A 26,788-nucleotide genomic window follows, 5' to 3' on the forward strand; every position below is an offset into this window, starting at 1 on the left:
AGCAGATGTTTTCCTTATGAGACAAAGTTGTCTGGGAAAGAGACCATTACAAGTGTGGGCCTCTCCCTTCAGGTTATTCCTTCGGATACATCCGAGACAGCCCCTGAAGACGGCGTGTTCATCCACGGATTGTATCTCGACGGAGCACGCTGGGACAGAACAAGGTCAGGGCTCTCAGCCGCAGAGACGTCTTTAGTTGTAGCTGAATGAGTAAAATATGGCATCGGCTGCCTCCCTCCCTCCCACCCCAACAAGGGCCTCTTCTAGGGAATATGGCAAGCAGTAAAAAATAACAGAATCCTTGCCACAAATCATTACTCAGGCTAGAGCAATTGATAAGTATTTTTAGGTCCTGAAGAATTTTTAGTTAATATATCCAATGGTCTAACTAGTAGAAAATTTAGCTGAAATTATTTTCTTCTTCTGTTTTAGGACTGTTACCTTCTGTCTTATAACAGGCAGGAATGCCTCACTTTCAAACATTTTATGGTTATAGTATACTTCCCATTTCTGTTGGTGAATGGAAAACTTTCTCTTAGATTTGGATGACATAATAAATAAATATTTAAAATCAAGACCGAATTTCCAGCTTGGGAAACTGAGCATTGCTATTCTTGTTTAACATATGTAGGGAAGGGGCACCTGGGTGGCACAGTCACTTATGCTGCAGACTCTTAGTTTCGGTTCAGGTCGTGATCTCAGAGTGGTGGGATCAAGCCCTGAATTGGGAGTCTGCTTGACATTGTCTCTCTCTCCTTCTGCCTCTCCAATTCATGCTTGTGTAAGCTCTCTCTCAAATAATATATAAATTTTTAAAAATGTACATAGGGCTAAGAGGGAAGGGGAGTGATTATTTCCCTTGGAGCCCTGCTCTTTATCAGTTCATTATTAAGCACAGTCCTCTATTTCCAAGGTCAGAGTTGGGCTTTGCTCTCAAGGGAGGGTTAAAGGCTGAAGCCCAGAGAATCACTTGAAGGCAGCAAGACGGAGGCTCTAGAGAGATCATTCCAAGACTTAGCTGCATCTAGTTCCTGTGGTTATTTCTGTCTCTCTTCTTTTTCATCACACTACTGACATTTGTGTTAACTTACCTTTCCTAAAATATGTATTCATTCATCTTTTTCTTCCTTCCTCCTCCCTCCCTCCCTTCCTCTCCAATCCCCTCTTTCTTTCCTTCCCTCTTCTTTCCTTACCTTCCTCCTTCCCTCTTTTTTTTGAACAAATAGACAATGTAGCACAGGGAAAAGAAACCATGTTTTCTGGATAGGCAGATGTACATTTGGATTCTGACTCCGGCACTTAAGGTCTGTGTTACTGTGAGAAAACTACTCAATCTCTCTGAGCCTCCACTTTTCATTAGTGGAACAGGAATGGGGACAAGGTCACAGTGGGAACCAAATGTGATACAATAGTGTTGACCTCATGGATTGTGCTTAAAAAGTGGAAGGGTTCCCTAGGTGGCTCAGTTGGTTAAGCGTCTACCTTTGGGTTAGGTCATGATCCCAGGGTCCTAGGACTGAGCCCTGAGTTGGGCTCCCTGCTCAGCGGGGAGACTGTTTCTCCCGCTCCCTCTGCCCTTCCCCCTGCTTGTGCTCTATCTGAAATAAAAAAATAAATAAATAAAATATTTTTTTTAAAGTGGCAGGAATTAATATTTGTCCACGGTTTGCACACTGCCTTGCCATAATTATCTTTTGTTTCTTTTAATTATTCACTGTTTCTTCCTTGGCTGTGTTTTGTGTTGTTTTATATTCCTTTCTCTGAGTATTTCTGATCCTCTCTTGTATTAAAAGCCAATATCGGGGCGCCTGGGTGGCTCAGTGGATTAAGCTGCTGCCTTCGGCTCGGGTCATGATCCCAGGGTCCTGGGATCGAGCCCCACATCGGGCTCTCTGCTCTGTGGGGAGCCTGCTTCCTCCTCTCTCTGCCTGCCTCTCGCCAACTTCTGATCTCTGTCTGTCAAATAAATAAATAAAATAAATCTTTGGGAAAAAAAAAAAGCCAATATCTAAATAGCAGTTTCTAGAATCAAATTTCATCTTACTTCTAATAAACGTGTTTACTTCTCCTCTCAGTGGATTGCTTGCCGAACAACGTCCCAAACTTCTATTTGACCTGATGCCCATCATATGGATAAAACCAAGTAAGTCTACCTCTAATAAAGTTTCTTAAGAGTTTTAGAGAAGGGTAATCATAGATATTTTTAACAGCTCCCCCAATTAAGTCTTTGTTCAAACCTATTAAAACATTGTTTAATTACAATAAATAGCAACTGAATGTTTACATTGGAAATAGATTTTTCCCCTGTTTTGTGTCGAATTCATGTTATTCTGGAGATAGCATTCTGCCTCTTTTTGCTCTTATCCCATGGAATGCAACATTTTCTCTGCCCTTCCCCCACACTTCTACTTTTCCAGAGTCCAGCGCTTCCAATCAATATTTTGATGCTGAAAAGCCTTTGCACACCTCTCAGAAACACACAGCTGGTGGCTAGAGTCTTCTGGCTACAGGAAACTCCTAAGCCCCAGAGCCATCCAGGTGCCCAAAGGCACAGCTGTTGCTTCAAGGCACAGGGTGTGGAGACCAGCTCTGCTCTCCTGGGAAAGCTACTTGCTCCTTCCTGACTTCTGCTACCTTTATTTTTCCCTGAATCTGAACAAATGAGACTCCTTCAATTTTTCTTTCTTCTCTAGTGTTTTTGTTCTCCTTTAACTATCAATGGAAACATTTCCAAATCACCCACAATCACCACCTCACAAATTAAGCATTTTCATTAGTAACGCAGTTCAATTTTAACTCCAAGAAATGCAGCCTTAGTTTAGAAAGGCTCCTAATATCTCATATCGGGCCTTTCAAGGATAATATGTAGGTTCTTTCTGTGAGTAGGTAAGAGTTAGTGAGTTTTTCCTAGTAATAACCTGCTGAAAGCAAACAGTAACTTCCGCTCCTTCTGATTTATGCATTTCTTGTATTCAGGTTCCAAGCAGCAGTGTCCTCTCTTTTTATGCCCGCCTCATTACATAATGTATTTTATTCCTTCTTCCCTACATTCTCCTCCTCTCCCACAACCTCCCGAGTGTTTTCATGCCTGCTGAGTTATCAGGATTCCTGAAAGCTCTCGACTTCTATCCTGTAGACTAAGAATCACACACCACATGAAATCACTTGTCTTGTTCCACAGCCATAATCATATTCCCACAGTAAACTAACAATAACAACATCAAAATGTTCAAATATTATAATCATGATCTTTGCTTTAGTACTAAAATAGTTGTTCTTTTAGTCCCAGGCGCTGCTTTCCCTTTACCAAATGAATGTATTTCTTTCTTTTCCAAGCTCTAAAGTCTCAGATTGTGAAATCAAATGCCTACGTCTGTCCCCTCTACAAGACAAGTGAACGTAAAGGAACCCTTTCCACTACAGGACATTCTACTAACTTTGTTATTGCAATGTTGTTGAAGACGGACCAACCCACTCAACACTGGATCAAGCGTGGGGTTGCTTTGCTGTGTCAGTTAGACAACTAGATTGGAAAAACTTAGGAAAATATATGAAAGACATTTTTAAAAAAATGTGTGATATCTTCACATACTTCAAAATATATATATTATAAAACCAAGTATCTTCGTGTCTTTTTTTTTTTGAAGTAGGCTCTATGCCCAGTGTGGAGTCCAACACAATGCTTGAACTCATGACCCTGAGATCAAGACCCGAGCTGAGATCAGGAGTTGGATACATAACAGACTGGGCCACCCAGGCACCCATGTGTCTTTCTTTTAAATGGTCTTTTCACAGTCTTCCTCCCTGATGTACCACTCTTGCTTGACTGGAATACAGCTCGTCTAGAAAACCTGAAGGAAATGTTTCTTTGAAGCATCTGAGAAACCTTTGGAACTTCTATTTATTGTCTATGTAGGTGAAAACAGATTTGGGGAGACTAACTGCATAAAACTTAGTATCAGAAAATATGTTTTCACAAGTGTTAAGTCATGTTTTCAGCTTCAGTAATAGTTGACTTTCCACTCACCTACCAGAGGGGATTCTAAATAAGGAAAATGTCAAAACAATCCCAGATCTAAACCCCTTATATCACGCTTTTATAGCATTAGCTCCACTGCTCACCGTATCCCCGTGTGGAGGCAAGTTAACTCAGTGAAGTCTGCGTGCAAAGGCAGTAAAATGGCTGGGGATGGGCCCACACACCGGTGGTATTGTGCTGCTGGGCATTGCCTTCATGTTTGATTGGCAATGCCAAGTGTCTCTTTGTTATGTTTAATAGTTAAAATTATTTAGCATATATTCATAATGGTATAGATTAACAATTTTAAAACATTTCAACAAAACAAAACTATAGTCGAAATTTTATTATCTTGTGTGGAATTAATTCCTTCCTTGGGAGTCTCAGGACACTTTAGGCTGCAGCTCTCTAACATGGAGGAAATGCAGGTGGGTCTCCGCTGTGACTCAGGATAGGTAGGAGAGACGCTCTGATAAATCGGTCTGTGAAAAATGGCCTCTCCACTGGAAAACGGATGCTGGTCTGCAGTGGCTGTATTTTTGAGTCTTATCACTTCACACAGCCCATCCCTTGCAAAAGCATTTTATACCAGGAATAAAATGTTTAGTCCTTTAAATTTGATGAATACAGCAGTGAAGAAAAGAGATCATGTTTCCAAAGAGAGCTAAACCACATGTAAAAAAAAAAAAAAAAAAAACAAGGAGAGTGTGCCAGACTGTCTTATGATCGGGTATTTATAGTAAAGCTATTAATGGAATGGTCACTACAGGGGAGCGGAGAGCCTAAATATAAGTGAAAATTCTGATGTGCTAATCTTTGACAGTGAAAACTTCCATGCTCTCCTGAAGGATATACCAGAAGGTAAAAAGTCTTTGGTATGTGATCAAACCTATTCTATGCTAAAACAGAAATGTGCTTTTAAAACCACTGAGATATTACCTAATAAAATACATTACTTTTAACTACCAATATTCTGGTACAAGTTGTTTTATGAGAGGACATATATTTCTATAACTTTGTTTTTAGTATTTACTGTTATTTTCAGTATAAAGATGTTCTTTGGGGTGAGTGCTACAATGACAGAAAAAACTCCTAAGCCAAGACTAAAATATTATTTTCATAGTCAAATGGCACTGACCTAATTTTTTATATGAAAGGTGGTTTTTCCTGAATAGGCTTGAAGTAAATGGCTGCTCATGGAAACTTCTAATGTATGTTGAATTTGTGGCTGTTCAGAAAACTGTTTTAAATTTATGGGGAAAAAATTTAATGAATCTTTCCCTAAATTTTGCATTTTCTTTCCCAATCCTATCAATTTTGTAGGTTTCTGAATTTCATTTGTCATTTTAAGTATTTAAGTCTTTACACAACTGGAAAAATATTTTCAATTCATTCTGCCTTTAAATCTGTCAGCGTTCCACATGGATAATTCCACGAGTGATGAAGACACAGATGAGGACTTTGATACCCAGCTCATCATCCAGCAGAGTTTACAGGACATTCACCAGCCGAGGACTACACAGCAGGCATCGGCAGATGAGAGGTAACGGTATTTCATTGGCGATGTAGTGTGAGTATTCAATAGCGGAGACTTGTTGTTAGCACAGCTCTAGTGTTGTGATAAAAACAGGAGAGAAGGTCAAAATCCAAGGAACTGTCATTTAAATTATCTAGGAGACTTAATGTCTCACCAGCCAGACAGAGAAATTTGGAAATAAATCAGAATGTAATTGGGGAGTGAACAGTTGGAGGTTACTGCTAAGGAGGTTAGCAGCAGCTCTGGCTGCAAATGAGAAGAAATGCACAAGGATAAGAAAGACTAGAGAACTCTAATGCATCTGGTGTTTGGAGATTCAAAGGGAATGCATAAATCCAACCAATACACATAGAAAATTATCCTCAGCCTCAGTGGGGAGGTGGGGTAAGGCCCAGTCTTTATTCAAATCAAAAGGAGGAATTACGTAAACCTAGAAAAGACTAACCCTTTCTGAAGGGTGCATATTCCGAGCTCTGCGACGACAGCACCAGGAAAAGACCTTCCGTGGTGTAAAAGGATTGCCCTGGCCGTGGACTGAGCACAGCCAGGCACACTTGCTCAGACCCTCTGGCTGACCTGTGGCCTAACCCCCCAGTAGTTACTATTGTTTTTCAGGGGTGATAAACCCTGTTTGCTGGGGATGGTGACCTCTGTTTGCTGGCTGGACATAAAACTGGATGAATGTGTTTTAACTCCAAGAGATTTTATAATTAACTACAGGGATGTCAAAGTCACTAAAACTGTTGTTGTTGTCTTTTTTAAGATTTTTAAAATTTATTTGACAGAGATCACAAGTAGGCAGAGAGAGAGGAAGGGAAGCAGATTCCCCGCTGAGCAGAGAGCCCCATGCGGGTCCTGGGATCATGACCTGAGCCGCGAAGACCGAGACCTCAACCCACTGAGCCACCCAGGCACACACCCCCCTTTTTTTCTAAAAAGTAACAAACTCATGGACTGATCACTTCGTGCCACACTATTTTAAGCATTTCATAAATAGTGACTCATTTAAATTCTAATTCCTGTTACCGTCTGTGTGTTAAGTCCTATTATCCCCACGTAGAGATGAGGAGACAAGTTGAGCGTTGCCCAAGGTCCCAGCGCTAGTAAGTGAGAGGCAGGCAGTCTGGCTTCAGAGAAGTTTCTGCTCTTTTACCGCACTATTCCTACATGTTTGTGTTACATTTAGGAATAATCTTTAAAGTCATCTTTCAATAAAGTTTTGTAAAGAAATTGGGCTTCTTAGATTATCTGTTCTATTAACCTTGTGATGAAAAATTTTTATGTTCAGTAATTCAGTCATGATTTTAGGTTGAAAGGCATAAGATTTTGATGACTGAAATGTTTCAGAAAAATTAAAATTAACTATAGTTCAAAATTTCAGTCATTAGACTTGCAAGAGTTATGTGGTAGGTAGGAAGGCTTGCTGACTTGGTCAATCACTTCAAGGAATGAGGAAAGGCTACTTAAGACAGGTGGGATAATGCCGCGGCCCCCCTCCCCACCCCCATACCCCACCACCAAGGAAGACAGTCATGGAATACAGGTCAAACTATATTTTGGAACTATTTCCATGCAGCGTCAGTAACTGCCTCATCTAAGAGTTCATCCTCGGCTAACATCAGTTGCCCTTACCCTTTGTGTTTCTGTCAGATGCCAGATGCCTTTGCTTTTCCCTCACTTTGGGTCTTACATATATATTTGTTTTCTACGCAGCTTCCATTCCTTTGTGAGTGCTGACTACAAGAAGATAATAGAAACAATAGAGGCAGTTAAGTACTCTTCCTATTCTATCCTCTCCAACTCCTGGTACTGTGTGAGGCTGACACGGGTGGCACTCCCCCGCCAAGCTCACGAAGCCCCGAAGCATGTTCTCCCAGATGCTCCACCCTGTGGGGCCCTCCGCTGATTCTCCAGAGCCTGTGAGAAAATACCACAGCACAACTTAGCAAAGCGCTGCTGGGCTCCTGGGCGGACTGAGCTGTTTGTATATGACAGCCCAAGGGGGCGGCCACAGGCCACGGAGGATAGGGAACACTAGGCAGAAGGTCTTACTGCTTCTTAGTCTCCTGCCCTTCTAATGCGTCTCTCATCAGGCTGGGGCTGGAACCCTGTGGGCCTGAGCACTAACCTGGAGGGAGGAATTCAGAAGCAGCACGGGCTGCCTCTGGGGTGTTTGTGCCAAATGTGAATCTGTTCCCCTTTTGACTTGTTAATAGGTAAGGAAGATGCATTGTCACACTTGACCAAGCACCATTCTGCTTTTGATGAAGCAGACGGGACAGGCTGGCTTCCTCTGCACAGGGCCGCAGTGCAGTTAAATAAGAACATTTTGCAAATAACCCTGAAAGGTAAATTCCCATTATAACTCTTCCTGATGCTTCTGAGAAATATATGTAAACCTTATTTTGTATGTTCACCTGTGTGGTGTAATGGATTTATTTCAGCTTCAAAACCCAGCATGTGGGAGCAAACCACCCACAATGGTGAAACGCCACTTTTCTTGGCTGTCAGCACTTGCCTCTTAGAAAATGCCCATTTTCTTCTTCTCAATGGCTGCAATCCGAATGCCAAGAATTCTGAAGGCAATTCTCCTCTTCTTACAGGTAAATTAATACCTTGTCTCTGGAAAACAGTCCGTGATTCTGAGTGTCCTCCATGCCCACAGGTTTCAAAGTAAAAAAAAATTTTTTTAGTTTTTATTTTAATTTTTTTAAAGATTTTATTTATTTATTTGACAGAGAGAGGTAACAAGCAGGCAGAGAGGCAGGCAGAGAGAGAGGAGGAAGCAGGCTCCCCACTAAGCGGAGAGCCCGATGCGGGGCTCGATCCCAGGACCCTGAGATCATGACCTGAGCCGAAGGCAGCGGCTTAACTCACTGAGCCACCCAGGCGCCCCTTAGTTTTTATTTTAATTCCATTTAGTATACAGTGTTATATTAGTTTCACCTGAACAATACAGTGATTCAAAACCTCCATACATCACCCGGTGCTCATACAACAAGAGCCCTCCTTAATCCCCATCACCTGTGTAATTCATGACCCCCCACCCCGTCACCATCTGTGTGTTCTCTATAGTGAAGAGTCCGTTTCTTCATTTGCCTCTTTCTCTCTTCTTCCCCCCAACTTTGCTCGTTTTGTTTCTTAAATTCCACGTATGCATGAAATCATATGGTACTTGTCTTTTTGATTTCACTTAGCATAGTTCTCTCTAGTTCCATCCACGTCCTTGCAAATGGAAGGGGAGCTTTTCATGCATGGTTGCAGGGCTGGCATTCTGGTCCCAGCTGACCAGACGTGGGTTCCTGACCCTCAGGAAGCTTTCTGTAGACTGGCCCACAGGGTGGCCCGAGGCAAACTCCATACGGATGAGCTGATCATTCTGCATGGTGCCTTCACCAGTGAATTCAGGGTAAGAAACACAAGAGGTGAACCGAGTAGGAAGAGGCGGTCCATGTCAGATTGAATACCAATGGCTGATTTTGCTCCCTCTTGAGTCTTCACTAAAATTATAGTAAAGAAATTGCTTTAAAGAGGTAAGATACAAAAGAGAGAGAAGAACAGGAGAGGAGACAACAGCAACATAGTTTGTGAAAACCTGGAGGGCAGGTGGATGAATAGTCAGTGACAAGAAAGCCGAATCTTAACTTGCTCTTGGGGAAAGCGATACAGTTATATCAAAAGGCCTGGAAGTGGTTGGCAATAGTTACCTGCTGGAGCCCCGACGAAGGACGGGCAGCTAACCTAGCAGGACTGCTGGAACACTATTAAGGAACAAGTAGCCAGAGCTACAGATCCCTGCTTCCACCTCACCTGAATTCTGGAGGTTTTTTCTCTGGGTGGTTTAAACAGAGGCTCTCCGGACTGGGAGGATACTTGGTAATGGTGGGGGCACCAGATTGAAACACTGGAGAAATTAAGTAAACACAGGCTGAGACCTCCCAGCCCTTTCTTCCACCAGGATTCTGGAAAGCTGGCAGCCAGAACTCTACCCTTCAAGAGGAGGCTTCTCTGGGGAATTTGATATACCCAAGAAGAAAGAAAGAAATTATAATTGAGGGCTCCCAGGCAGATCAACACACAGGAACACAGCCCAAGAGCCACTCCCAATGTTTAGGACTCCCAGTCAACGTTTTAGCCCCCAACTCTCCAATCACAAGCAGACTGATAAGGATTATCTGAGCAAAATCTTGGAGATAAGCAACTTGGAGGAGATAGACTAGGGAAAGTAAAATGTAGGGGGAAATTATGATGAAGTTAGAGAAATTAGTGAAAGGTAATGGAATAACAGGACATTCCAAAAGAACAAAACAACAAAAATGCCCTTGAAAATTAAAAATGGGGGGCGCCTGGGTGTCTCAGTGGGTTAAGCCGCTGCCTTCGGCTCAGGTCATGATCTCAGGGTCCTGGGATCGAGTCCCACATCGGGCTCTCTGCTCAGCAGGGAGCCTGCTTCCCTCTCTCTCTCTCTGCCTGCCTCTCCATCTACTGTGATTTCTCTCTGTCAAATAAATAAATAAAATCTTTTAAAAAAAAAATTAAAAGTGGGAGGAGAAGTATAAAACTAAAAACAAATGCTAGGAGATAAAATTTAGGAAAAGTTCCAGAAGATAAGAAATGAAAATAGGAAAGAAAAAGAGAGGAGCAACATGTGAATCTCAGAAATGCTAGAAAGAGAACAGACAAGATGGAGGTCCTATATCATCAATGAATAAGTCAAGAAAATCATTTCCTTAAACAGAGGACATGAGTTTCCAGAATGAAAGTGCACACTGATGTCAGCTCAATAAGTTAAGAAAGACCCAAAGCCCTTGGCACTCTGTATTTCTAGTCCTGAAGCACTTTCCAGGGCACATTTATAAGTGGTTATGAACAAAATTCACAGATTCAACATCTGGCACCTAGTAAGCTTCCTCACACACAGTGGGTACCAATAACCAGCAATTGGATAGGGAGATGGATACATTTTTTTAAAAGCCTTATTTGAGAGAGAGGGAGAGAGCACACGCATGAGTGAGGGGGCAGAGGGAGAGAGAAGTTCAAGCAGACTCCAAGCTGCACATGGATCAAGATGTGGGGCTTGATTCCCAGACCCTGAGATCACGACCTGAGCGGAAACCAGGAGTCAGTCACTTAACTGTGCCACCAGATGCCCTGGGAAATGGATACATTGTTTTAGAATCTTGAAGGACTAGAAGATTATCATCCAAATGTGAATGGTAACAGCATAAATGCAGAAAAGCCAGTTAGAAAAATTTTTTTAAATATTTTATTCATTTATTTGACAGAGATCACAAGTAAGCAGAGAGGCAGGCAGAGAGAAGGGGGAAGGAGGCTCCCCGCTGAGCAGAGAGCCTGATGTGGGGCTCATCCCAGGACCCCGAGACCATGACCTGACACAAAGGCAGAGGCTTAACCCCCTGGGCCACCCAGGTGCCCCTAGAAGATTTTAACAAAACATGTGATTAAAAATAATTTCCTGGGGCATCTGGGTCGCTCAGTGTAGTAAGCAATGACTTGATTTCAGCTCAGGTCATAATCTTGGGGTCATGAGATTGAGCCCCAAGTCAGGCTATGTGCTGAGCTCTGCCCCTCTGTTCATTCGCATGCTCCCCCTCCCTAAAAAAAGTAAAAAAATAATTTCCTAATTATTGCTGGTTTTTTCACTTAAAGCACTTAAAAACATTTCTAGGACTGTATTGGGTACTTAAGTTCCCATTTTCTTGAGGGAAGAAATGATAAATGAAAATCATATATGTTTATGTTTATTAGTCACATGAGCAGGCAATAACTGTTCATGGCTTACAGAAAACCCCATAGATTATCGATGTAAAACACTATTAATATTATTGGCTATAAGCCACATTTTACAATCTGTTTCCTAAACACGAAGTGCTTGCATATGGGAGTAGGTGGGAAGAGTTCCTTACAAAGCCTGAGCAACACTGGGCTAATAAGATACTCTGGCCATAATTTCCTGGTGAACATGATGCCTATTTCACCTCTAATTTCCCAGCTGTCCTACACAACTCCTATGAGATGGCCGCCTTGCTCATCAGCTATGGGGCAGACGTGAATCTGCGTTGTACCAACGAGAGGACAGCTCTCCACGAAGCAGCCAAACTGGGCAGGCAGGACATAGTGAAGCTGATGTTGGTTTCAGGGGCACACCCTGACCCACAGAGCTCCTACGGATTCACTCCTCTCGCTCTTGCTGCCCAAAGTGGACACACTGAAATCATGGAAATGTTACTACAGAAAGGCAAGATTTTCTATACGGTCAGCACACCCCCAAGGGGTAACATGATGCAAGCGTCCTCCTTTTCATGGAGAGCTTCAGCATAATAAAAGTTAACATTTTACTTAAGCCTAACATAAATATTTCATGAAAGCATGTGTTAATACTGGCTACTAAAAAGCCTAAAATAGAGATTGAATATCTGTCCTACGATGTGAAGTAATTTCCATAAGATTACTAGGATGCAGGTTACTCTTTTACATAATGTTCCCCAACCATGCTGGGTTTTTTTGTTTAATTTTTTATGTGTTGTCCTTTTCTAGGGTCACAGACCCCACATCACCCTCTACATGTTGTCTCTGCTAAGCTAAGTCACGGGCAGTCCAGTGTGTTATCAGATGTTTCTGTTGTTAGGAATTGTTTCCTGGTGGCTTCTCTCTGGGTCCTAGTTCTCTCTCCAGTAATAACCACAACTGAGATAAGAAGAAGGCAACTTAGATTTATTACTCAATAAGTACTTTCTAAGTACGAGCTGTTAAGCTACCTATGGTTCTTCATATAACCTTCCAAAGTCCTATGAAGTAGGCACTGTCCTCATTCTACACTTAAGGAACAGGACTAGGGATGATACCAGTTGGAGGACTTCCCTTTATATACACCTTCCCCTGCCGCCAATTCGAGATCCTAGTTAAACTGGCAGAGACCTTGACTCAGAAAACTTTGGCATTTGTTGTCTTTGAGGAGACCCCCATTGGCGAAGCAATGTAGGATTAAGAGCTTTTTGCCAAAGATGCAAATCTTTACCAAGATTTAATAAAGTCCCAATATTAGATTTACCTTCTTTATTCTCCTTCCTGTTTGTGTCCAGAAGCCTTATTTCTTTCTTCAACAATATATGGTCCTGCTCTCCAATATTCTAGACTACAGGGGCTCTTGTTTTTAAGAACAACTTTCTGCGTTTTTAGACTTACCTGGAACTCTCCCATCATATAGGGGAAGCTGTTGTAGTTTTTGATCAGTGGACATAAGACATTGTAAGTAAGACGTTTTAAATGAGCAATATCAGAGATGTCTAAAGTCATGAAAACACTGGATCCTTCATCTACACAAAAAGGAGCCATCTTTTGTGTAGATCACTGATTAAAATATAAAGAGGAGAGGCACCAGATTTTAAGACCTTAACTCTTAAAAGAAACCAGCATCCGCTGACCTCAGTGAGGTATTTCCCTGAGGTAACTCCCTTATGAAGTAATTTGCACAAACCAACACAGCGAGGAAATGGCAGAGCCAAGATTGGAACCCACATCTGTCTCATGCTGAGTCCCAGTACTTTACCACCCTGCGTTACCAGGGTGGCAACATGGCACCACAAAAACGGGCCCTGGGTCTGTCCCATCTGCTTGTGAATCCTGACTACCTTGCTTACCAGCTGTGCATCTCTGGGGAAGTCACTTAACCTCCATGAACCTCAGTTTTTTCATCTTTAAAGTGGAAATACTGGCATCTCCTTATTAGGGTTGATGTGAAGTTTAGAAATGATGCACATAAAGGAACCTGTCCATAGTCAACACTCTTTCCATGGAGGCTTATTAGACCTTTCTTCATGCATTCTAGGAATGGGGTTCTTGGCAGCTACCATGTTCTGATGACTGTGGAGTTTCTTCTAATTTAAAACCATGTCCTCTGTGAATGTGCCCAGGAGGATTCTCCCCTTGCTCTTTGTCCATTCAAAGACCACTCTTTCTTCAAAGCCCATTTTACTGAGAGGCCTTCTGCAACTGACCCAAAACATCTTTCTCCTTCCTTCACCATCCAATTCCCCCTCAAAGTCTGGAACTGAGAACTTTTAGAGGACATTTTGCCTGCTTGTACTCTTACCATCCACACCATCACATGACATTCAGCGTCCTATGGGCACCACAATGTATCCTTTTAACTCTAAGTCCCCAACTTCAACTACAAACAACTATGGTGTGTCTTTCTATGAACAGCCCACCATAGAACAAATGTCATTTTCCACCATGACATCAACAGATGGCCTGGTGCTACCATCCAACAGGGTTGAGGTACCACCCTATATATAAGTATGGGGTAAGTGGGCTTTTATGGGCGGGTCTGGAAGGCAGCTATGCTCACCACTATACCACCAACGCTGCACTATGGGCGGGTCTGGAAATAAAATCACCCTTTATAAAATTAATTCTCCTGGAATTTTCAAGTTCCAAATAAACACCATATAAAATTCCTCTGAAAGCCAACCTACTCTCATAAGTTAGAGACTGTTTGTACCACTTCTTCCTTCCCCAACTACATTATAAACTGGCTAAGAGCAGGAGGTACATTTTTATTTCTTTGATTCATAGTGCTTTGCTAAAGTGGCTCCTTTCTAACTACTTTCTGGCTGTGCTGATATATTCAGAATGCATAAGCAATACAGTGGAAAAAGACTTTTTGCACAACAAGACTCTTTTTCCTTTTAGGAGCTAACGCTCTTGGGCAGGCCTCAGACTCTTCTTCCATCTTACTTGAAGCTGCTAGTGGAGGAAATCCAGACTCGGTGACTCTTCTACTAGAGCATGGGGCTGATGCCAACATCCCTAAGAATTCAGGCCACCTGCCCATTCATGTGGCAGCTGACAGAGGCCATTTGTTGTAAGTTCAATTACATTACTGCCGATAGAAATAGTAAGAGCTATGGGGGGAGGGAGGTTCTGGAGAAGCTTCTGGGAACTTTGTATTACTTCATCTCTGATCCTGTAATTCCAACATCCCTTCTAAAGGTAGGAAACTCTCAATCAATGAGAAAGTGGTAAAGACAGGTATCCTCTAGCCACAAAAGGGACATAAAACTACTTTATTATCAGGTCTTTATATGGGGAACCCCAGGTTTCAGTGACTAGAGTAATTCTGAGTTTTATATAGAGATAGTAGTTTCATTTAACTTTATTAAGTTTCTGAGCTTTTGGCTGCAGGAATTATGCACTTTTTGGCTGGGGGGGTCCTAATGTCACCTGATACTAATACCATCCGGTACTGGTATAAAACCATTGTAAACAGGTTAATGCTGCATCTTAACGAAACCATTTTTTAAATGCACTTTGAAATTCTTTCTCAGAGCCCTAAAGATTTTGGTTCCAGTGACGGATCTTGCCGCCATTAAGCGGAGTGGTATCAGTCCCGTGCACTGCGCAGCAGCAGGAGCACACTCCGAATGCCTGGAACTCCTCATCCAGGAGGGATTTGATGTAAATTTCATGCTGGATCAGAGAATTCGCAAACACTATGATGACCACAGGAAGTCAGCTTTGTATTTTGCTGTATCAAATGGTGACCTCTCTTCAGTTAAGCTGCTTCTGAGTGCTGGAGCTCTGCCTAATCAAGACCCAGTTAACTGCCTCCAGATAGCCCTGCGGATGGGCAACTATGAACTGATAAGTCTGCTGCTCCGGCATGGGGCCAATGTCAATTATTTCTGCAAAGTCAACCCTTTACATTTCCCATCAGCACTGCAGTACACGCTGAAAGATGAAGTCATGCTCAGGATGCTACTGAATTATGGGTATGACACAGAGCGATGCTTTGATTGTCCTCATGGAGACAAAGTTCATCCTTGCTATACTTTTGAAGGCTGGACATCTACAGTTATCAAAGATACTATGGTAAGTGCACAACTTATATAGTCACTATTGGTGGCCCTGAACTACAGCAACAGATAAGGCTCTATCTATTCTCTCCAGAAGCTCATAGTTGAAAAGATTTCCATATGATAAATACATGTAAAGGGGATATGATAGTAGATGTAAAAGGTACAGAAACCATTAGAGGGAAAAGTGATTTAACTTTACCTGGGGGAATTTCACAAATGAAGTAGCATAGCATCTGAGTAATGTTTTAAAGAATGAATGCAGTCTAATAAACTAATTACACTTTTTTTTTTTTTTAAGTGGTGAGCAACCTAGCTAAAATATTCCTGGGGTATGAAATCCAAACCCCTCTGTTCTTCGCTCTCTCTTTTGGCTCTAAAATTTGATTATATAGGTCTCTTTGATCACCTTTTTTTTTTAATATTTATTTATTTGGGAGAGAGAGCACGAGTAGGGGGAGGGGCAGAGAGAGAAGCAGATTCCCCACTGAACTGGGAGACCGACATGGGGCTCAGTCCCAGGGCCCTGAGATCATGACATGAGCCAAAAGCTGATGCTTAACTGACTGAGCCACCTAGGCACCCCTCTTGTTGTGGGTTTGATTTGGATTTCCCTGATGCTGAGTGACGTTGAGCATTTTTTCATGTGTCTGTTGGCCAAATGGATGTTGTCTTTGGAGAAATGTCTGTACATGTCTTCTGCCCATTTCTTGCTTGGATTATTTGTTTTTAGGGTGTTGAGTTTGATCAGTTCTTTCTAGATTTTGGATACTAGCCCTTTATCTGATAAGACATTTGTAAATTTCTTCTTCTGTTCTGTAGGTTTTTTTGGTTTTGTCAACTGTTTACTTTGCTGTGAAAAAGCTTATTATCTTGATGAAGTCCCAATTGGTTCATTTTTGCCTTTCTTTCCCTTGCCATTAGACATGTGTCTGGCAAGAACTTGCTGTGGCCAAGTTCACAGAGGTTGCTACCTGTGTTCTCTAGGATTTTGATGGCTTCCTGTCTTAGATTTAGGTCTTTCATCCATTTGAGTGTATTTTTGTGGTCCAGTTTCATTCTTCTGCATGTCGCTGTCCAATTTTCCCAACACCATTTGTCGAAGAGACTGTTTTTTTCCATTGGATATTCTTTCCTGCTTTGCCAAAGATTAGCTGACCACAGAGTGAAGGGCCCGTTTCTGGTTTCTCTATTCTGCTCCATTAATCTCCGTGTCTATTTTTGTGCCAGTACCATTCTGTCTTGATGATCACAGTTTTGTTAAAAGAGCCTGAAGTCTGGAATTGCGATGCCACCAACTTTAGTTGTCTTTTTCTACATTCCTTTTGCTATTTGGGGTCTTTTCTGGTTCCATATAAATTTTAGGATTATTTGTTCCAGCTCTGTGGAAAAAGTTGATGGTTTGGTTTTTTTTTTAAGATTTTTATCTATTTGACAGAGAGAGATCACAAGCAGGCAGAGAGGCAGGCAGAGAGAGAGAGGCAGAAGCAGGCTCCCCACTGAGCAGAAAGCCCAATGCAGGACTCGATCCCAGGACCCTGGGATTATGACCTGAGCCGAAGGCAGAGGCTTTAACCCACTGAGCCACCCAGGTGCTCCAAGTTGATGGTATTTTGATAGGGGTTGCTTTGAATATATATATTGCTCTAGGTAGCATAGACCTTTTAACAAATATTTCTTCTTCTAAGCCATGAAAATGGAATGTTTTTCCATTTCCTTGTGTATTCCTCGGTTTCTTTCATGAGTATTCTATAGTTTCCTGAGCACAGATCCTTTGCCTCTTTGGTTAGGTTTATTCCTAGGTATCTTATCATTTTGGTGTGATTATAAATGGTATTGACTCCTTAATTTCTCTTTCTTCTGTCTCACTGTTAGTATATAGGAATGCAACTGATTTCTGTGCATTGATTTTTATATCCTGCCACTATGCTAAATTCCTGTATGAGTTCTAGGAATTTGGGGTGCAGTCTTTTAGGTTTTCCACATAGAGTATCATATCATCTGCAGAGAGTGAGAGTTTGACTTCTTCTTTGCCAATTCAGATGCCTTTTGTTTCTTCTTGTCAGACTGCTGAGGCTAGGACTTCTAATACTACATTGAACAACAGTGGTGACAGTGGACATCCCTGCCATGTTCCTGACCTTTGGGAGAAAGCTTAGTTTTTCTCCTCTGGGAATGATATTCACTGTGGGTGTTTCGTAGATGGCTTTTATGATATTGAGTTATGTTCCCTCTATCCCTGCACTGTGAAGAGTTTTAGTCAAGAAAGGATGTGCTTTGTCAAATGCTTTTTCTGCATCTATTGAGATACATGATTCTTGTGCTTGCTTTTACTAATGTAGTGTATCACATTGATTTGCAGATGTTGAACCACCCTTGCAGCCCAGGAATAAATCCTACTTGTTCATAGTGAATAATTCTTTTAATGAATTGTTGGATCCTATTGGCTAGTATCTTGGTGAGAATTTTTGCATCCATGTTCATCAGGGATATTGGTCTGTAATTCTCCTTTGTGGTGGGGTCTTTGTCTGGTTTTGAGATCAAGGTAATGCTGCTGTCATGGGAAGAGTTAGGATGTTTTCCTTCCATTTTTTTTTTTTAAATCAGCTTCAGGAGAATAGGTATTAATTCTTATTTAATTTTTGGTAGAATTCCCCCCTGGGAAGCCATCTTCCCTGGGCTCTTGTTTGTTGGGAGGTTTTTGATTACTGCTTCAATTTCCTTGCTTGGTATGGGTCTTTTTTGGGGTTTTCTATTTCTTCCTGTTTCAGTTTTGGTAGCTTATATGTCTCTAGGAATGTATCGATTTTTTTCCAGATTGCCTAATTTGATGGCATAAAATTGCTCATAATATGTTCTTATCATTATATTTCTTCAGTGTTGGATGTGATCTCTCCTCTTTCATTTATGATTCTATTTATTTGGGTCTCTCCTCTTTTCTTTTTGGTAACTCTGTCCAGAGGTTTGTCAAAGTTATTAATTCTTCAAGGAACCAGCTCCTAGTTTTGTTGATCTGCTCTACTGTTCTTTTGGTTTCTATTTCATTGATTTCTGCTCTAATCTTTTTTTTTTTAAGATTTTATTTATTTATTTGACAGAGATCACAAGTAGGCAGAGAGGCAGGTGGGGGCGGGGGGAAGTAGTCAGGCTCTCTGCCAAGCAGAGAGCCCAATGCAGGGCTCAATCCCAGGACCCTGGGATCATGACCCGAGCTGAAGACAGGAAGAAATAGAAAACCCCAAAAAAGACCCATACCAAGCAAGGAATAATAATAAGCAGAGACCCCAATGAGCCACGCAGGTACCCCAATTTCTGCTTTTGAATTATCTTCTCCTGCTGGGTTTAGGCTTTATATGCTGTTCTATGTCCAGTTCCTTTAGGTGTAGGATTAGTTTATATATTAGAGAACTTTCTTTTTTTTCTTTTAAGATTTTATGTATTTATTTGATAGAAAGAGACACAGTGAGAGAGGGAACAAAGCAGGGAGAGTGGGAGAGGAGAAGCAGACTTCCTGCCAAACAGGGAGCCGATGTGGGGCTCGATCCCAGGACCTGGGATCATGACCTGAGCCGAAGGCAGATGCTCAACAACTGAGCCACCCAGGTGCTGCATCCTTTCTTGTTTTTGAGAAGGGCTTGTATTGCTATATACTTCTCTCTTAGGACCACCTTTGCTGCATCCCAAAGGTTCTGAACAGTTGTTTGCATTTTCATTTGTTTCCATGAATTTTTTTAAATTCTTCATTTCCTGGTTGACCCATCCATTCTTTAGTAGTATGCTCTTTAGTCTCTATGTATTTGAATATTTTTTTTTTAACTTTTTTTTTTTAACTTAGTTTCCAGAGAGAGAGAGAGCATGCATGCATAAGTGCACAAGCAGGGGGAATGGGAGGCAGGGGGAAAAGCAGGCTTCTCACTGAGCAAGAAATCATGACCTGAGCCTACAGCAGATGCTTAACTGACTGAACCACTCAGGCATCCCTGTATTTGAGCTCTTTCCAAATTCTTTTTTTTTATAATTTTTAAAAATTTTTTTTAAAGATTTTTTTTATTTATTTATTTGACAGAGAGAAATCACAAGTAGATGGAGAGGCAGGCAGAGAGAGAGAGAGAGGGAAGCAGGCTCCCTGCTGAGCAGAGAGCCCGATGCAGGACTTGATCCCAGGACCCTGAGATCATGACCTGAGCCGAAGGCAGCGGCTTAACCCACTGAGCCACCCAGGCGCCCTTAAATTTTTTATAAACATATATTTTTATCTGCAGGGGTACAGGTCTGTGAATCGCCAGGTTTACACACTTCACAGCACTCACCTTAGCACATACCCTCCCCAGTGTCCATAACCCCACCCCCTCTCCCAACCCCCCGCTCCCTCTAGCAACCCTCAGTTTGTTTTGTGAGATTACGAGTCACTTATGGTTTGTCTCCCTCCCAATCCCATCTTGTTTCATTTATTCTTCTCCTACCCCCTTAACCCCCTATGTTGCATCTCCACTTCCTCATATCAGGGAGATCATATGATAGTTGTCTTTCTCTGATTGACTTATTTCGCTAAGCATGATACCTTCTAGTTCCATCCACGTCGTCACAAATGGCAAGATTTCATTTCTTTTGATGGCTGCATTGTATTCCATTATGTATATATACCACATCTTCTTTATCTATTCATCTGTTGATGGACATCTAGGTTCTTTCCATAGTTTGGCTATTGTAGACATTGCTGCTATAAACATTCAGGTGCACGTGCCCCTTCAGATCACTACGTTTGCATTTTTAGGGTAAATACCCAGTAGTGCAACTGCTGGGTCATAGGGTAGCTCTATTTTCAACATTTTGAGGAACCTCCATGCTGTTTTCCAGAGTGGTTGCACCAGCTTGCATTCCCACCAACAGTGTAGGAGGGTTCCCCTTACTCCACATCCTTGCCAGCATCTGTCACTTCCTGACTTGTTAATTTTAGCCATTCTGACTGGTGTGAGGTGATATCTCATTGTGGCTTTGATTTGTATTTCCCTAATGCCGAGTGATATGGAGCACTTTTTCATGTGTCTGTTGGCCATCTGGATGTCTTCTTTGCAGAAATGTCTGTTCATGTCCTCTGCCCATTTCTTGATTGGATTATTTGTTCTTTGGGTGTTGAGTTTGCTAAGTTCTTTATAGATTTTGGACACTAGCCCTTTATCTGATATGTCATTTGCAAATATCTTCTTCCATTCTGTCAGTTGTCTTTTGGTTTTGTTAACTGTTTCCTTTGCTGTGCAAAAGCTTTTGATCTTGATAAAATCCCAATAGTTCATTTTTGCCCTTGCTTCCCTTGCCTTTGGCGATGTTCCTAGGAAGATGTGGCTGCGGCTGAGGTCGAAGAGGTTGGGGCCTGTGCTCTCCTCAAGGATTTTGATGGATTCCTTTCTCACATGGAGGTCCTTCATCCATTTTGAGTCTGTTTTCGTGTGTGGTGTAAGGAAATGGTCCAATTTCATTTTTCTGCATGTGGCTGTCCAATTTTCCCAACATCATTTATTTCCATTGGACATTCTTTCCTGCTTTGTCAAAGATTAGTTGACCGTGGAGTTGACGGTCTATTTCTGGGCTCTCTATTCTGTTCCATTGATCTATGTGACTGTTTTTGTGCCAGTACCATGCTGTCTTGATGATGACAGCTTTGTAATAGAGCTTGAAGTCCGGAGTTGTGATGCCACCAACTTTGGCTTTCTTTTTCAATATTCCTTTGGCTATTCGAGGTCTTTTCTGGTTCCATATCAATTTCAGGATTATTTGTTCCATTTCTTTGAAAAAGATGGATGGTACTTTGATAGGAATTGCATTAAATGAGTAGATTGCTTTAGGTAGCATAGACATTTTCACAATATTTATTCTTCCAATCCAGGAGCATGGAACATTTTTCCATTTCTTTGTGTCTTCCTCAATTTCTTTCATGAGTACTTTATAGTTTTTTGAGTATAGATTCTTTGCCTCTTTGGCTAGGTTTATTCCTAGGTATCTTATGGTTTTGGGTGTAATTGTAAATGGGATTGACTCCTGAATTTCTCTTTCTTCTGTCCTGTTGTTGGTGTACAGAAATGCAACTGATTTCTGTGCATTGATTTTATATCCTGACACTTTACTGGAGTTCTTTCCAAATTCTTTCTTGTGATTGAGTTCCAGTTCCAAAGCACTGTGGTCCAAAAATATGCAGGGAATAATCCCAATCTTTCAGTACTAGTTGAGACCTGATTTGTGACCCAGTATGTGATCAATTCTGGAGAATGTTCCATGTGCCCTCAAGAAGAATATGTATTCTGTTGCTTTAGGATGCAATGTTCTGAATGTATCTGTGACGTCCATCTGGTCCTGTGTGTCATTCAAAGTTCTCGTTTCCTTGTTCATGATGGTCTGCTTAGACAATCTGTTCACTGCAGTGAGTGAGGTGTTTAAGTCCCCTGATATTACTGTATTATCAATGTGTTTAATTTTGTTATTAATTGGTTTATATAATTGGCTGCTCTCATGTTAGAAGCATAAATATTTACAACTGTCAGATCTTGTTTGACAGACCCTTTAATTATGATATAGTGTCCTTCCTCATCTCTTACTACAGTTTAAAGGTTTAAAACCTAATTTGTCTGATAAAAGGATTGCTACCCCGGGTTTCTTTTGATGTCCATTAGCATGATCAATGGTTTTCCACGCCCTCATTTTCAATCTGGAGGTGTCTTTGGGTCTAAAATGAGTCTCCTGCAGACAGCCTATCAATGGGTCTTGCTTTTTTATCCAATCTGATACCCCGTTTCTTTTGATTGGGGGCATTTGCCCATTTATATTAGGGGTAACTATTGAAAGATGAATGTAGTGCTGTTGTATTACTCATAAAGTCTCTGTTTCTGTATCTTGTCCTTGTTCCCTTCTGGTCTATGTTACTTTTGGGCTCCCTTTTCACTTAAAGGATCCTGTTTAATATTCCTTGCAGGGCAAGTTGAGTGATCACAAATTCTTTTAGTTTCTGTTTGTCCTGGAAGCTTTTTATCTCTCCTATTTTGAATGACATCTAGTCTGATCAAGTATTCTTGGCTGCATATCTTTCTCCTTTATCACCCTGAATATATCATGTCAGTCCTTTCTGGCCTGCCAAATCTGTGGCTAGGTTTGCTGTCAGTCTAATGTTTGTAGCCTTGTAGGTTACAGGCCTCTTGTTCTGAGCTGCTTTCAGGATTTTCTCTTTATCTCTGAGATTTGCAAGTTTCACCCTTATATTTCAGGGTGTTGACCAGTTTCTACTGATTTTGAGGGGTGTGTTCTCTGTGCGTCCCGGACTTGAATGCCTGTTTCCTTCCCCAGATTAGGAAAGTTCTCTGCTATAATTTGCAACAGTATACCTTCTGTACCCTTCCCCACTTCTTTAAGAATCCCAATTATTTTAATATTGTTTTGCTTTATGGTATCACTTATCTCTCAAATTCTCCCCCTTGTGATCCAGTAGTTGTTTATCTTTTTCTGTTTCTTTATTCTCCATCATTTTGTCCTCTATATCACTAATTCTCTCTTCTGTCTCATTTATCCTAGCAGTTAGAGCCTCCATTTTTTATTGCATCTTTTTAATAGCATTTTGATGATGACTTGATTAGATTTTAGTTCTTTTATTTCTCCAAAAAGGGATTCTCTGGTGTTTTCTATGCTTTTTTCCAAGCCCAGGTAGTATTCTTATAGTCGTTTTTCTCAACTCTAGTTCCAACATCTTACTTCTGTCCATACTGATTAGGATCCTGACAGTCAGTACTGCCTCTTGTTCTTTTTTTTTTTTTTTAGGTGAGTTTTTCTGTCTTGTCATTCTTGCAGAAAGTGGTCACTTTTCTATTTGTAGAGTTGCTGTTGTTCTTTTCTTAGATCTCTGGTTGAGTTCACAGCTGTTCAGAATTATTTGATAGTTGTCTAATTGAATTCTTGGGACCAGTCAAAACTAAGGTCCCCTACACCTCCATCTTGGACTCAACCACCTCCTTCTTGAGACATTTTCCTCCTGGCTTTCATCACACCAGTCTCCTATTTCCCCCCACCAGGTCACTTCTATTTCCCCCAACTAGAGCACACCCAGCTTTTCAGAAAAGCTTCCACTTTTCAGGTTTCAAGTGTTATCTCCTCACAAAGGCCCTTCCTCTCCTGTCCAACTTACCTAAGGTGGTTGTCATCCATGATCTTAATATGCTGCCCATTTCTTTAATAGCACTTACCACTTTCTGAAATTATCTTTTTAACATTTTTTGATTATGTGTCTCCTCCACAAATACATCAGTGTAAGCTCCGGCTCACCACTTTCCTCACCATAGAGATCTGTGCTTAGTACATAGTAGATGCACTAGAAGTACCTGAGTTCATATTAAAATCAGAACAAAACTAAAACAGTGAAATGGAGAAAGCACTTTGAATGAATTCTGAAAAGTGAAAGGCAACATATTGTTTTTATATTGTATATTGTTTTTAGGTTATAATTAATGTAGGAGATGGCATTTAGGTATATATCATATTGATTATTTCCCAACTTCTTATTTTGTATTATTTGACTTCTTACATGGGCACCTTGCCAGAAGAGTGTATAAATTACCTACAGAGAGAAACTATCTGAACCTTCAGGCATGAGGAGTAGGTGATGAATGAGAGAAAACCCAAAATGAGAGTGGCTTTAATAAGATGGCTCATTCCCTGCTCATATAAGTAAAGGCCAGAGATCAACAGCCTCCTAACTGGACAGCTCCATGATCAGAAGAGAAGCTTGCATCCACACCCCAGCCAGCCAGGAGGCAGGCAGGAAGCAGCAGCACACACCTTACTCTTCTTTAAGTGCATTCTGGGGGTTGCTCACACTTTCACTCTCATCTCACTGGCTAGAATTTCGGTGGCCATGGCTAGGTGCAAGGAAGCTGGAAAGATAATCTTTAATCCAGATAGCCATGAGGCCAACCCAAACGAACAACAGGTATTAGTTAACTATCTCTTTCACACCCTGGTTACATCTTACATAGGTCAGAAGATATAGTAGTAAATATTTTTCCAACTCTTAGAGCTAAGAAATAATTTCCTTGGGACGCTGGGGTGGCTCAGTCAGTTAAGCAGCCAACTCTTGATTTTAGCTCAGGTCATGATCCAAGATCAGGTCCTGGGATCAAGCCCCACATCAAACTCTGTGCTTGGTGGGGATTCTGCTTAAGGATTCTCTCTTCCCCTCTGCCTCCCCCACCCCCAGAGTAAATAAATCTTACAAAGAAATAATTTCCTTGTTCAATGCCTTGGTTTATAAATGAGGGACTTGAGACCTCGGTTCCTGTGAGTTTAGTGCTCTAAACCCCATTGATACTTAAGTTTTTCATTTACTTTCATAGCTCCAATTTTCTTCCTCAGTTTTGTGAAGTAATAACATTGTCATGGCTGCAACATCTCTCTGGAAAGGTTGTTCGAGTGATGCTTGACTATGTTGATCAAGTTCAAATCTGTTCAAAGTTGAAAGCTGTGCTCCAAAAACAGGGGCTCTGGTCAGAAATCCATTTTATCTTGAGTAAGTATCCTTCTTTCTTATAGAAGATTCTTACCAAAAATACTACTTGGTATTTACATTCTTATTGCTTTGTAGAACATTCTTTTCTACAAGAGCTTAAAAGCTTTCCCTAAACCAAGGAAAATACTATTCCTATCTAGAAAGTTACTATTTGTAACTTAATTTGTACTTATTACCATTCCCCAGTAGATAAACTCTGTTAGGTAATCACGTATTATATGGTAGGTGACACCTTTCCCTTAATCGTATAGAACATTGTAGATATGTAGATACGACCTAGAAGCTATGAGATGGCAATGAAAACTGGGATGAGAAAAAGTAAAATCAAAGCCTGAAGAGAATATCAAATCACCCTTCAGAGCACATTCTTTCACAGTAGCACATCAGTCAAGAGGAATTTCTTTTTATCTAGTTTCCCCACAGGGTGGTAATTTTTAGTTCTTAGCCTGACCCTGAGGGCCAGGGCAAGGCCAGGGGTGGGGAGTGGTTAATACATGTAGATTTAAGGACTTCAGGTCCACAGCCGATGCCAGTCTTTGGACTCTTAGCTTGGCGTGGTTCTGAAATCACGTCTACAGGAAGGACTGCAAGGAGAAGGACTGTTTCCCTATTAACTTCTCCATTTAGACACCACAAATGTAAATTTGGGTGGCTTACGTTTAACACACATTTGCTGACTAACCCTAAGATCACTAAAAAAACAAAGCAATTCTCTTTTCTTCAGATAATGTGTGTTTCTCTCATTTTAGCAAACCCACGGGCCCTCAAACATCTGTGCCGCCTGAAGATCCGACAGTGTATGGGGCGCTTACGCCTGCGCTGCCCGGTCTTCATGTCCTTCCTTCCGTTACCAAACCGTCTCAAAGCATATGTCCTTTACAAAGAATATGACCTTTATGGACAAGGGATTTTCACAGGAACCTGGTAGTCAAACCATTCTGGATGGAAAGGTATAATTCCATAAGCTGTATAAAGTTTTACTTGTTACATATGATTCATGATTTCTCACTTTACCTAGCAACTAAAATCTCAATGCAGTTTACATTCTTTCTTAATATTGATATTACTATTCTTTCTTAATATCCTTAACACTGCTTCTCAGGGAGACTGAGTGGCTTAGTCAGTTAAGTGTCCGACTCTTGATCCCAGCTCAGGTCTTGATCTCAGGATCATGAGTTCAAGTCCCAACAAGGGAATTGAGTTGCTTCTCAAGAGCATTCTGAAAGGCAGTTTAAAAAAAAAAAAAAAACTCCCCCCAAATACATTAAAAAACCAAACCCAAGCCTTAAAACTTCAATTAGCAGAAACAGATCAGTTCCCATTCTGTATTCATTTTACATTAAATGTATTAGCTACATTTCTACAAGTCCACACAATAGATGCCACCCCTAATAATTCAAGGTAACAAATTCTTTTTATAGAGAAGTACATATATAAAGTATCTTAGTAATTACACTGGATAAAATACTGACCCGAGTACTTGACCTACAAGTTAGCTGTTCTTGTGCAAAAGTCCCAAGGCCAGCTAAGTGTCTGTTTACTTGCAGAGGCCTGCACCAAAGTGGAGTGTTTTCAGCTAACTTTCAATTGCAATGCCATCATTAATGGAAAACCTGCGGTCCTTCTTTACACAAAACCCTGGCCAAGGGTTACCATCTATTGGCTAATGTTATCACTGGAACAGAAATTAAGTGCTTTCAAGTGGCTTATGATTCTGTACTAAACCTAGTGCAGTCTTTAACACCCAAGAAGGGGTCACTAATAGAAGCAGTTATATTTACTTATTTTAATAATGCCTTATAGTTAACATACAC

General features: G+C 41.1%; 3 protein-coding genes across 3 annotated transcripts in view; 2 read left to right on the plus strand and 1 right to left on the minus strand.

Annotated features, from left to right (window-relative positions):
* DNAH12 (dynein axonemal heavy chain 12) overlaps positions 1-3,551 on the plus strand; it is a 243,907-nt gene extending 240,356 nt beyond the window's left edge. The window contains exons 73-75 of the mRNA XM_044253319.1: positions 73-164; positions 2,076-2,143; positions 3,337-3,551. Of these exons, the coding sequence (XP_044109254.1) occupies positions 73-164; positions 2,076-2,143; positions 3,337-3,527 (351 nt within the window). The 3' untranslated portion in view covers positions 3,528-3,551. The remainder of the gene's footprint in view (positions 1-72; positions 165-2,075; positions 2,144-3,336) is intronic.
* APPL1 (adaptor protein, phosphotyrosine interacting with PH domain and leucine zipper 1) overlaps positions 1-26,788 on the minus strand; it is a 72,343-nt gene that overhangs the window by 3,943 nt on the left and 41,612 nt on the right. The gene's annotated exons all lie outside the window — the stretch shown is intronic.
* Positions 4,858-26,449, plus strand: ASB14 (ankyrin repeat and SOCS box containing 14). The gene is made up of 10 exons (XM_044253324.1): positions 4,858-4,879; positions 5,432-5,561; positions 7,269-7,324; positions 7,769-7,903; positions 8,000-8,158; positions 11,569-11,831; positions 14,291-14,442; positions 14,906-15,449; positions 24,821-24,974; positions 25,724-26,449. The coding sequence occupies exons 2-10, from the start codon at positions 5,440-5,442 to the stop codon at positions 25,900-25,902; spliced, it is 1,764 nt and encodes a 587-aa protein (XP_044109259.1). The 5' UTR covers positions 4,858-4,879; positions 5,432-5,439; the 3' UTR covers positions 25,903-26,449.

Source organism: Neovison vison, chromosome 6 (assembly GCF_020171115.1).
Source record: "Neovison vison isolate M4711 chromosome 6, ASM_NN_V1, whole genome shotgun sequence".
In the NCBI taxonomy this organism is placed as follows: domain Eukaryota; kingdom Metazoa; phylum Chordata; class Mammalia; order Carnivora; family Mustelidae; genus Neogale; species Neogale vison.

Bases quoted from the DNA above. Each gene is read 5' to 3' on its own strand.
- ASB14 (XM_044253324.1), top strand. From the start codon at position 5,440: ATGGATAATTCCACGAGTGATGAAGACACAGATGAGGACTTTGATACC. The intron at 7,904-7,999 runs GTAAATTCCCAT...GATTTATTTCAG, and splicing joins TTTGCAAATAACCCTGAAAG to CTTCAAAACCCAGCATGTGG. The intron at 15,450-24,820 runs GTAAGTGCACAA...TTTCTTCCTCAG, and splicing joins CAGTTATCAAAGATACTATG to TTTTGTGAAGTAATAACATT.